The 12,688-nt window shown below is 55.6% G+C and overlaps 1 protein-coding gene across 1 annotated transcript in view; it reads right to left on the bottom strand.

Moving 5' to 3' along the window:
* Nucleotides 1-12,688, bottom strand: part of CACNA1I (calcium voltage-gated channel subunit alpha1 I) — a 126,668-nt gene that overhangs the window by 44,621 nt on the left and 69,359 nt on the right. Inside the window, exon 7 of the mRNA XM_072973559.1 lies at nt 3,007-3,166. Within this exon, the coding sequence (XP_072829660.1) occupies nt 3,007-3,166 (160 nt within the window). The remainder of the gene's footprint in view (nt 1-3,006; nt 3,167-12,688) is intronic.

Genomic DNA, 12,688 nt, shown 5'->3' with positions numbered 1-12,688 from the left:
AGCGGTGTATTCACTTGGCCGAATCCTCGCTGCAATGAAACAGAAGAAAATAGTGACCCACGCAACAACTTGCACAAATCTTACAGACACAGGACGCTGAGCTAGAGAAGCAGACACAAAAGGTAGCAGCCTACATGATTCCATCTAAAGAAACCTCAAAAACAGGCAAAAGGAATCTGTGGTCACACTGACCAGCGGCTGCTTTGGGATGAGGAGAGAATGACTGGGGAGGGGCAAGAGGGAGCTTCCTGGGGACTGTGAGTTTCTCAGGGCAGACTTACACCGGCGTGGGACCCACGTAAACCTCACGGAGCTGTGCGCTTAACAGCTGTGCCCGCTACTGACTGTAATTTATATCTTAACCCCAAAAAAGTATTTTAAAAATGGACACATGGGCATACCTTATTTTACTAAGCTTTGTTTATTGTGCTTCTTACAAATTGAAGTTCTGTGGCAACCCTGCCTCGAGGAAGTCTACCGGTACCATTTTTCCAAAAGCATTTGCTCACTTAGTGTCTCTGTGTCGCATGTTGGTAATTCTTGCAATATTTCAAACTTTCATTATTATCATATTTGTTACGTTGCTCTGTGATCAGTGATCTTTGATGTTACTACCACAACTCGCTGAAGGCTCAGAGAATGGTTAGTATTTTTTGGCAATAAAGTAATTTTTAATTGGGGTATGTTCATTTTTATGCTATTACACATTTAGTAGATTATAGTATAGTGTAAATATAACTTGATAGGCACTGGGAAACCAAAACATTCATGTGACTCGCTTTATTGCTGGGGTCTGGAACCTATCCCACAGTATCTCCGAGGTATGTCTTATAGCTTGACCAGTAATTATGAGTCTAGTCATTAATCACACGAGTATACACATTTTGCAAGCATACACGATGTTCCCTGCAGGCTTGTATGTTAAGAGCAAGAACTTGGAGACCGTGCAAGGTACATCAACAGAAGCTGGCTTGCTGAACCGCGGTTCATCCGTGGAATAAGAAACACTGATGTGAAGACACACTGCCAAAGCAATTCGCATTCTGGGGTGTAAACAGTGGTATGTGTGCATTAATGCCCAGACAGACTCTGGGAGAAGGGACACCAGATTTGGGCTCAGACTCCGGGCCCTGCCACTTCCTAGCTGGGCGACACTGTCCTTATTCTGTGCTCATCAAGAACGCCCAAACTGACCATCTGCAGTCTCCCCAGGGACTTCCACCCCTGGATGGATGCTTTGAGCATACTCACAGGGGGCAGTCACCGCAGGCTTTGGAGTCAGGGGAACCCAGGTTCTAATTCTGTTTTTGACTTTGCCAAGCTATGTGCCCAGGAGCAAGGTTCTCCTCTCTCAGCCTCAGTTTCCGGGTCTCCACATGGGATCAAAAGCCCAGCATCACCTCCACGGCCCCTGTCACACAGGAGTGCTTCCTCACTGCTAACCAAGTAAATAAGCTGGTCCAGAGACACTCAACAACCAGATGAACTCACAAGTGAGGTAGTTTCAAACAGAGATAATGCTAAGAAGAAAATCAAGCAGGATAATGCAATAAAAGGCCTGGGGGACGGGGTGCTGAGGGAAGGCCTCCAGGAGGAGGCAACGCTGGGGCTGAGCTGGGATAATGAGAAGGCGGCTGCCACAGAACGACCGTGGGAAAGATCTGAGTGGGACAGAGGGGTCTGGATGTGCCCTGCACCCCCAAAGCTGAGAGCTCCTACCTGTGCGTCTCCATCTTTGAAGGCCAGACCAGAAGAAGCAGGGGCCCCCTCTCCTGCTGCCCCAGACCGAGCCTCAGGGCCTGACTCTTCCAAATGATTGACTGTGTGGGTCCCCTTCCCTGCCATAGGGCCCTTACCCACAAAGGGGCCCCATCTCTGGTTGGCCCAGGTCCCCCGTCATTCCCCCCCAGTGATGGGCAGGTGAGCCAGTCCCTTTCCCAGGCCTCCTCCCGGCTCTCCAGCTTAGCTCCTTTCCCACGAGCAACAGTCAGGCTGTGAAGGAGAAACCAGCCCACGCCTGTGCGGGTCCCCATGCTCCTGAGGTCATCCTCAGTCCACAAAAGTCACTCAGGGGAGGCATCTGTGACCAGCTCCAGCCAGGGCGCTCCCCGAGGGCAGGAACTCCACCTTCTACCGTGTCCTCAGCCCTGAGCACCAGCTGGGCAAGAGCCGCCCCTTTGGTGGGTTTGTCAAGTGAGAGGATGAATGAAGATGCTTTCTTACGTCTGTGCCCCTGGGGCCTGGCACACAGCAGGAGTGCACTAACGCACGTTAGTGAAATGAAATCAAAGTCATGTCCAAAGACACATGGGCACGTGTGTACACTCAGAGACAGTGCTCATCCCTCTCCGCTGAGACTATAGATGTCAAATTCCTCAGACAACGCAACCCAACTCCTCCAAGAACCAAAGCTTGATTTCTGTTTAGATAGCTCTGGATAATCATCTCTCTGAGAAGCTGCCCGCTGCATTGCTCTTAGACACAAGTGGACCGAGGGCAAGCCGACCTTTTCCTGATGACTCAGAGTCACTGATAGGAATGTCTGGGCTGTAATTAGAGAGCCGGGTTCCATGTCTGCTTTTAAGGTTTTCTGTCTTCTTTTCCCCTGTTGGCATCACTTCTGCTGGGGTCTCAACTGCCCTTTCCCCTCCTACCCAACCTTCTAGTTTGCTGCTTCCATTCTTTGGCCCCAATTCTCAATTCCCAAATAAGGTAAAACTGTGTATTAAGTACAAGTCACTAGGAGCTGTTTAGACTAGGACTCTGTGATATCAGTTTTGAGAGCTCAGAGGTCTTCTGTGCTCATTTGGTGTCCAACCATTCATGCGAGATCCCCTACCAGCTCACCTGGGCACATCCCTTCATCTCTCTGTGCCACTGGGAATAAGGCTTGGGACCAGGTGGTCAATGGGGAGACATTCCTAGCCCTAAAATATTCAGCCCCACTGCTGCCCCAGGGAAAGCTGGCCAGGGGCCACAGGGCGGGGGGCCAGGGGCTGCACTCACATGGTGAAGTTCTCCTCCAGGAAGCAGCGGTTGCGCAGCAGGCCTGCCCAGAGCTGCACGCCGATGATGCCAAAGATGAAGAAAACAAAGAAGCAGAGCAGGAGGACATTTCCCAGCATGGGCAGCGTGTCCAGGAGCAGGTTCACCAGGATCCGCATACCTGGGAGAGGGAAGGGTGGAGGGGTTGGCAGACAGAGGCAGAGGTCCCAGAGAGGAGAGAGGGGGAGCAGAGTTAGAGAAACAGGAGGTGGTGGGAGGAGAGGTGAGACATGTGGGCAGGGCCTCCTCACTGCACCTAGTCTGCTCAGTGGCCACCAGACAGACCTTCTCCTTGGTATCTGCCCCTCCACCCAGAGGCCATGGAAATGGCTCTGGGCCCCACCTCACTTCCACTAGATCACAGATAAATAAGCAGGTGTTTATAGAGCAACTTCTATGTGCCAGGTGCTTTTCTGGGTAGTGCACAAATATGATCTCCTTTGGTCTCCATGACAACTCTGTGAGGGTGGTACTATTACCCCTAATTTATAGAAGAGGCAACTGGAGGTTCATAGGACTGAAGCTACTTGCCCAAGTTTGCACAGCAGAAGGAGAGGGTCTGGACTTAAACCAGGTGTCCTGACACCAAGTCCAGCACTCTTTCCACAACCCCAAGGACCCAGAGGCCTGGGACTGAGGTGGGCTCATCTCACCATGCCCAGCCCCCACGTAGGATGGGCATAGCAGGTGCCTAATAAGTGTGTGCTGAATGTCCTTCATCTCCGGGGCCGTCGCTTGTCCCCTGATCATGCCAGGACACATCAGTACCAGCCAGAGGCACTCTGCTGACCCACTCCACTGCATGATGGAACCAGGCGGAGCTCTGAAGAACCACGGCCAGCCAGAGGACTCAGACCTGGCCTGGTGCCAGGGAAAGAGGTCTTTTCCTTTTCTGAGAAACAATTGCAAAGAATGAGCCAAGCTAGAGGTGAGGAGGAGAAAATGAGAAATTGGGAGGGGAGACAGGCATCCCCAGGGAGGGTGACAGGGTGAACTGAACGGGGCTTCAGGCAGGCATGGGAAGGGGAGCAGAACATGATAGTCACTTCCTGTGGCGGTGGAGGCAGTGGTCTGACGTCCTGAAACCCCACAGGTAGGGAGAGGAAGCCTGTGGAAAGCACGAAGCCTCTGATTTAGAGAGACATGGGTTCAAATCCCCACCCTGCTGGTCTCTGGGACCTGTGGGACCTTGAACCAGTCCCCTCCCCTCTTGGAGGACAAGGCCACTCAGCAAAGGGACCCAGGAAGACAGCAACCGCCATGCAAAGATTCCCTAGCTCAGGGGCCACACCCAACTCAGCAAATTCTGGGGCTCCCACCCACAGAGAGAATGGAAAACGTGCTCAGCTTCTGGCCCCATTCCACACACTTACCATCCTTCACTTCTGTCTTCCTAGCCTTTCCTTCTGCCCCTCCTGCCCTGGGCTCACCCAACTGCACCCTCTATGCCCTCTCCCCCCCTCTCTCTGAGGCTCAGTCCCCAGCTGTGAAAAGGACCCAGCTCTCCCAAGTCTGGAAGAAGTCACCCACCATCACAACTTCAGTAACTGTCTGCAGGTCACCCACTCTCTCCTGACTCCTCGCAAGAACATCCAGCCACCCAGCCGCTGGAGAATCCACAGGACTGCAAGCCTCTGTGGTTTTGCCCATCCCCTCCTTCCACAGTCCTAAGAGTCCACGCCCCCATTCCAGTCCCTGTGGTTTGGGTGGGCTGACAAGGAGATCACATGATCTAGGCCTGGCCAATCAGCATATTCTGCTCCCCCAGCCCCAGTGGTTGATCCCAGATGGGCACGTGACCCCAGGCCCAATGAGAGGCGGCACTGAGACTTCTGCTGGAACTACAGGAAAAGAGATGCTCTCTTTCCACAGAGGTTCCAAGCTGGGAGGACTTAAGCCTGGAGCAGCTGGGGCCCTCTTGCCTGGGGAGGACAGAGCCTGCCTGGGGTTGAAGTCAGCCCAGGGAAAGCAGAGACCAGGACAGAGAAGGGTTGATTCCTGATAATGCCAACTCTAGAACACTATTCTGAACATGTCACCACTGTGTGTGAAACCTGCTGGCATTCCCAACAGCTACAGAAGCTGGGGTTTGTGAACCCCTAGCAGGCAGGGGGAGGTCCCTGGAAGGACTACATGAACCTCATGGAATTGCTATAAAATATGCAGGTATGATGTCATGAATTTTTCTGAGAAGGTCCACACAAGTATCTGTGGCCCCAAAGGGTGTCAAGAGCTGGTGGGTCACACCCCCAACAAGATCCTGTGATCCCTGTGACCCCTGCCTCTCTAGTCTCATCTTCGTCTCTCCCTCCTGCCCCAGTGTGCACCCTGTGTCTAGCAATACCAAATTATTTAAAGTTCCCTAAAGACACCATGGTATTTCACACCTCCATGCTTTTCTACTCATGCCGTTCCCTCTTTCTAGAACAATCTTCCACCTCTCTTGTGCCTGGCAAACCCCTATTCAGCCACCACAGCTCCGTTAAGGATCTACTTTCTCTCTATGAAGACTTCCATACTCTTTCTCACCAAGTCTCTCTCTCTTCTGCTCTGGGCAACCTCAGCGCCTCCAACCTAGCCTAGGCTGCCATGTACAGTTGCACAGGTTGCATACTGCACAACGTTGGAGGTACCATTTACAGCAACATCTAGTCTTCTTCTAGCCCTAGTGCACAATCATCTGTTTACTTTCCTGTCTCTTCCACTGGGCTGTAAGTTCCTGAGGGCAGAGCCTGTGTCTGAGTCACCTCAGTGTTCCCAGAACCCAGCAGGTCCTGGCCCAGAGCAGAGCCTCAGCCAACATTTACTGAATGGCTGTTCATGAATGAATGATGTGATAAGTCATGGGGAGGGATTGAAATATTGAACAGGGGAGGATGGAAGGGTGGTGACAAGGAGAACAGTAGCCCTGTCCAGACTTTTATTTATTCCAGGGCGATTGCTGAGGTGGATATTAACGAGGGTAATTATTTGGGATTTGCATCACAAGCTCCGTATGGAGTGATTTCCAATCAATAATTAATGCCCACCCCCATCCTCCCTCCCCACAAAACTAGGTCAGCCTCCTCTTGGGAAAGCAGTGGGGCTCCCTCGCAGGCTCCTGATCTCCAATCGAGAGCAAGCCAGGGTGAGTGAAGGTTCGATACCCACCTCGCCACAACCGCCTCCCAACAGGGTAACCAGGGGGTGTGCAGAAGAGGGAAGTAAGAAAACAGAGCAAGCACCCTGTAATCCATCCAAATGGTATGTAAGTCAGTTGCAGGCCATTCTGGTGCCCCATCATTCAGTCATTCATCAAACACTTATAAATACTGTTACATACCAGACACAGTACTAGGCACATGGGAATCCCATGTTGCCTTTTTCACCCCCTCAGAGCTTGCAGTCTACCAGCAGGGAGCCACAGTGTTGGGGAAAGGGACCATGCCTGGGGAGTGGGGACACCTTCAGGCATATTCCTGAAGGGGCTGACTGAGCTGGGCCCTGCAGGATACAGAAGCTGAGGCCAAAGCACAGAGCGTGACTGTCCAGAGAAGGCATCCAGGCCGCACTTGGAGGTCTGAGGAGAGTGGGGCTCTCTGCTCGGTGGCTGGTCAGGGAGGCCCATGGGCAGATGTCTAAGCAGGAGGGGCCCTCCGTCAGCTCTGGGCTTTACGGGGGAAGGAGCAATCCTGGAGGCCGAGACAGGCTGGAGGCAAGCGCGGAGGGCCAGGCAGCGGCTGTGAGAAGGGGCTGCATCAGAAAGGTCTGGAGGAGGCTGTTCCACACAGTCCCAGCCTGGCTGCTCCTTGCCTGCTCCCCTGGGCCCAGCCTTTGTGGCTCAATTAATTACATCTCCCAGTTCTCTGGGATATTGAAATTCTGAAAGGCTCCTGAAAACCTGCCCAGCTGGCTTCCCTGAATGGCAGCCGGGTCCCTCCTCCCCTCCTTTCTCCCTCCGCTGAGCTGGGCCCCAGCTCACTTCTCAGTCCTCCCTGGGGCCCAGAGAGTCCCAGGGTCACAGAGCCAAGGCATAATTAGCTAATTAGGGACGCAAAGCGAGGAACTCGCTTCCGCGCCAGGGAAAGGGGGCCACGGGATTAGGGAGCCAGGGAGGACCCCGCAAGAGCCCAGCTAATCCTCCTTTTATGTCCACAGTCAAGTAATTAGCTAAAGCAAGTCTGACGGCTCCACTCTGCCCTCAGTTCCCATGGCACTGGATACAGAAGAGAGAGAAACAGAGACAGAGAAAGTGAAACAGAGAGAGAGAGAGAGAAACACAGACAGAGAACAGAGATGGAGGGAAAGAGAGACTGCCTTTAAGACCTATCACCATCTGCCTCGGACCATTCTTTCTATTTGTCTCCCCCCACACCCTCCGCCAGCCAAAGCCTCCTCCTTCAGGCAGTCTTCTCTGATTCTCACCTCCAGTTAGTCATGAAGGCCTCCTGCCTCTAGCTCCCGACGGCTCTCCTTTATCCTCTCGCAGGATGAAGCTTACCTGGTCTGCTCTCTTGGTGTGACTTTTCAGGCCTTCTGCCTGGGGTGGGGACCAGGTGGGCCTTGATGAGGGCAGGCTGCAGGCCACCCAGGAGTGTGGCTGAGGGCCCTGCTTCCTCAGCCAAGAACAGAAAGAGGACCCCGGAGTCCTCAGAACATCCAGTGTGGTGCATATCCTGATGAGCATCTAAAGCAGCGACCCAGGACAGGACATCTGTCCCATTCCTGGCTGGGCAGCCTCGAGGCAGAGCTGGCCCTCTCTGGGACCCAGTGGCCTCATCTACAGAAGAGGACAGCGGTTCCTATCCAGACTCAGGACCACCCTAAGGCCAGGACACCTCAGAGGGAGGTGCCCCCAAAGTCAGAAGCCCATCTACCCCCATGAGGAAGGTGTAAATCCTTACCCCGCCTGCTCCCATCCCCTGCTCACAGGCCCCCACAGTCAGCCTCCAGCCTCTCTCCCAGCCTCACATCCCTCTGCCCTCCTTGCCTCCCCTGAACCTGCTGCACCAGCCAGACTGCAGATGCCCCCAGCACCCCGACTCCCCGCCTCTGCACACCTGCCCCCACCCATATCACCCTCCCCGACTCTGCCATAAGGGTTCCTGTTACTATTGTGCCCCCAGGGACAATGCTGGGTCCACTTCCCGAGGCAGGAGGGGGTCCATGCTGGAGCCAGACCCACGCACTTCCCGTTCCTGGGTCACCTCCAGGCCCTCGCACACACCCAGGCCATCTCTCTTCTGTTTTCAGACCTCAGCTGCGTGGACACCTCTTCTGGTCCCCGGGCTGGGCTCGTGCCCCCGCAGTGAGCTGCCTCAGCCCCGCCCGCCCTCCACCGCCGCACTTACTACAATGTCAGTGTTCATCAGCTCACAGCCCTGCCCTCCCCCGGAAACCAGGAGTGCCAGGCCCACCAGGGCCCCACGTCCGCCAGTCCAGCCCAGGGCCTGGCACAGAGCGGCCCCTCTGAGGAGGGCACTGTGAATGAACGGAGGAGTGAGAGTGGATGGGTCCATTCAACAACTATTTAGTGAGGGCCTACGATGCACCAGGCACCACTCTAAGCCCTAGGGATACATCAGTTAAAAAAATACCACACCAAGTCCTCTGCCCTTGTGAAACCAATATTCTAGCTCAGGGAAGGGAGAGACAGACAGAAAACAACAAGCATAATAAATAAGTGCATTTCCTCATTTGCTGGGGAAACGTGCTACAGAAACAAAAAGCGGAGTGGGGGAGGGGATGGGGAGTGCCAGGTTAGGGCCGGGGGTCAGGCTGGTTTAAAGCGGGGGCCGGGAAAGGCCTCACCGGCCAGGTGCATGGGGCAGCTGTGAGCACATCTGGGGAAGAGCTCTCCAGGCAGAGGGCAAGGGCGGGAGGGGCGCGAACGAGGGGGCTGCCTGCAGGTGAGTGTGACTCCGGCTTCTACTCACGCTGAGAGCAGTGGGCAGAAGAGAGTCATGGTCTGAGAGGCTGGAAAGACTCTCCCCGGCTGCTGGGCCAGGGCAGAAGAGGGAGGCCCGAAAGGGGACACAGCCTGCGGCTGCTGTACAAATGCCCATGTGTGACCCCAGCACATGCTCGCATCTCCAGAAAGTGGGCCGGGCCTGTGGGCTGCATGACCAGGGGTGTAACAGTGGACACATGGTAGCTGCCTCCTGAGGGACAGAAATAGCAAGCCCAGAGGGGGACGCCCAGAGAGATGTGGCCCTGTGCTGTGCCCTCTGACGTTGCTCGGGCCCGTGACTCTCCAGGATGGGAACTGGGCCTCTGTCCACCTGCTCCTCTCCATTCCGCCTGGCCTGCCGCAGCCATCTCTTACCTGCCAGCCTGATACTGCACATCTGGCTGGGTCCAGATGACAATGGCAGTGGAGGGGGGCGTGGCTGGATTCTGGAGACATTTTAAAGGTTGAGCCAAGGGGCAGGATGTGGTGTGGGTAGAAGAGAGGAGCCAGGGCAGCTCCAAGGTCAGGGGCCCGAGGCCAGAGGCACAGAGCGGCCATCAGTGGAGACAGGGCTCCACCGGGACACGTGGAATTCGGGGTGCCTGGTGCACAACCACGTGAAGTCGTTTCGTAAGCTCTCGGGGTCCGGGGTTCAGAAGAGGGAAGTATGGCCTAGAGTGTCATGTGGGAGGCATTAGAGTAGAGATACTCTCTAGGCAGCATTTAAAGCCAGGAGCTGGGGGAGACGGATGACGGGTGGACAAACTGACAGAGCTGCTCAACCTTTTCACCCCTTCTCACCAGGGACCCCCAGACCAGACCCCCAGACCAGACCCCCTGCCCTGAGGGAAGCCGGGCAGCAGCCAGACAGGGGCCCTTCGGGGCAGTAGGGACCCAGGAGGAGATGGGGTGCACTTCCTGACAGGCGTCTCCCCCGGGGGTCTGGGGTGCTCCCTGCAGACGGGCACTGTCAGGCCAGATTAGCGCGGCCCCTCTGCCAGGCCAGCTCAAGTAGAAAGAGCCGAACTCACGCCAGCCTCTGCCGGGGTACAGCCTGCAGCCGGGAGAAGGGAGGCAGGCCGAGGGCAAGGGGCGCTGAGGCTGTGGCTGGCCATGGGGCTCCCCTCTCTCGTGTCTGGCCAGGTCAGTGGAGAGCGCTGAGCAGCCGGGAGAGGCCGTCTGCTGCTCCTGCCACGGCCAGTGCCAACTAATCAGGGGCACAGTGGGTGCCGGGAGGGCAGGCCAGGCAGCATACGGCCAGGCTGCAGAGGACACAGCTGCTGGCCAGGCCCAGCCAGGGAGGGGCCTCAGCACCCACCTGAGATAAGAAACAAACCCTAGGCAAGGAGTTGGCAGCCCTGCACCCTCCAGCCCAGGGAGGCCTCCGAGTCCTCCCCAAGGCCGTCAGTGCTCACACCCTGGGGGGTGGGCCTGGCCCTGTCCCACTGAAGGTCCCCACCCCCACTGTGCCCCTGCTGCCCTCCTACTCATTCTTCAAACATCCTTTCCCTCTCCTCTGTGAAGCCTCCTCAAAGTAGTTGGTGGCCCTTCCCCTCAGCCCCTGCTGCCTCTGTTGGAGCACGTGTCCCCGTGGCCGATAGCGCCTGGCTCCAGTGTCTGCCTGCAGAAAAGGGGCTGCATCTGAGTCTTCTCCGGGACCGCACATCGGACCGAAGCCTGGCCCGGTGGTGCCTTAGCGCATGCTACTTTGGATGAATGGGTGATTGGATGAATGAATGAATGAATACACAGTGGCTCTCTCCCTTGATCCGGTGTCCTGTCCAGGAATCACTCCCTCCCATGGTGGTGGGAGGGGGACCTTCATCCCACCCCCACCCCCACCCCCACCCCGACCCCAAGCATTTCCTTCCACAGTCCTGGCTGCTCTTTCCTGTTTCCAAGTCAGGTTCTCATCAGATGCTCTGGCCAGATGTTCTCCCCCCCAACCCCCATCCTTTCCAAAAGGCAGCAGCTCTGGGGAAATCAGGCCCCTCCACTGCATTGCCACTTTTCTCTCCCCGCCTCCCTCCTCCCCTCCCTTCCTTTCCTGGGGGCTGCCAAGCCTTTCTTCCCCAGGGTGGCTGGGAGCCCCTCGTGGGTGCCAAGAACAGACACTCTAAAGTCCAAGGTCCTGCCCAGGGTCAGAGCCTCCTTCAGCTGCACCCCAGGCCCCAGTAAACACACGTGTACAGTGAAGATGCTGAGATTCTCATGCAAGCTCTGTTTCAAGGCCCCCAACCCTCCTGCCAATAGGTGCGGAGTATGAGACTCCCACGTGATCGACGCCTGGTGTCGGCGCCTTCGCTGGGCACCCCTTCTACGAGCAGGTGTCATGAGGATATTTTGCAGCCCCAGGGCCTAGCAAAGGAGGGCTGGGTCCCCTTTATATGGATAGAGAAACTGAAGTGGAGCCACTGGCTAAGATCCTAGGCACAAACTCTGATCTAAGTTCAGGATAATGCAGTCAGTAGCCCCGACACTGGGACCCTCCCTCGTGAGGAGGGCTGGGATGGGTAGTTAACAGGGCACCTGGTCTACACCTGGCACTGCAGATTAACCTACACGGAAGTGCCATGTGCCATCCCCAATCCGTACAATGCAGACAGGGGTCCGAAGCAAGAGAAGACTCGTTCCCCAGGCCCTGCAGTGAATTAGCCTAAGCTTTGAAGGCTGGCAGAGCGACTCTGAGGCCACACTCTGCACTGACCACTGTGCAATCCTTCCTGCCCTGACTCGTTCCCATAGAGCTGCACAGGGCTCAGCACCATGAGAGGTCTGCATCCTGATGGTGAAAGGCGTTCAAAGGTCCAGAGCACACTAACCTTGGGGGTAGACCAGGAGAGAAAGGGCATTACTGTAGTCTACAGGACCTTTCTGCCTGGACCCTGGACAGGGGTCTTTCTGATGCCCTGTAGATGGAGTAGGTGGCTGAATGTCTACACACTAAAAGGAAAGGAAGGAGGTCGTGAAAGGGGGCAAAAAGCACTGGCCAGCTGTGTGGCCTTGGGCAGGTTACTCAACCTCTCTCTGCCTAGGGCTGTTATGAAGGTGAAATAACAATCATGTAAAGCACCTGATAAAATTTAGCCGTTTATTGTCATTAGGAAATCCCTCAAAGACGTGGAACACTCACCTCCTGCCTCCCCCTGACATGCAGTCCTCTGCCCAGCTCCACTGTTCCCAGGACAGCGGCTCCTCTCCGCCTCTGCACAAGCAATTCCACTCCGTCTGCCAGGACCACCCCCGCCCCAGCCCTCTGTGCATGTGGTGAGCATCTTCCAAACCCAGCTGCTTCTGAAGAGGTCCTGATGTCCCCACCCTCTATCCTCAATGCTCCCAGCACCTTCTTCATAATAGTAGCACCTATTGACTACTTACTGCATACAAGGCTCTGGGCCAAGTTCTCTACACACAAAGCATTTCATCCTTACAAAACTATATGGAAACTGGTATTATTAAGCTCATCTTGTCATTAGAGAAATGGAGGCCCAGGGTTTCACGATGGGCAGGTGAAGGGACTAGCCCATGGGCCTCTCAATAGAGAGTAAATCTCCAGTTCCTGGTCCAGCAGCTGAAGTCCAACAGTAGCCCTCCCCACAGGACTGTTAGCTCTGCCTCCCTGTCCACGGGCCCTGCCACCGGAGGCAGGCTCCACCTCGCTCCACCGCATCCCAGGCCCAGCCCAGAGGCCCTTGCACTGAGGTGGGTCCATGC

Source organism: Vicugna pacos, chromosome 12 (genome assembly GCF_048564905.1).
Source record: "Vicugna pacos chromosome 12, VicPac4, whole genome shotgun sequence".
Classification (NCBI taxonomy): Eukaryota; Metazoa; Chordata; class Mammalia; order Artiodactyla; family Camelidae; genus Vicugna; species Vicugna pacos.
Note: the sequence above shows the minus strand (reverse complement) of the source record. Positions and strands in the feature narration are given on the sequence as shown.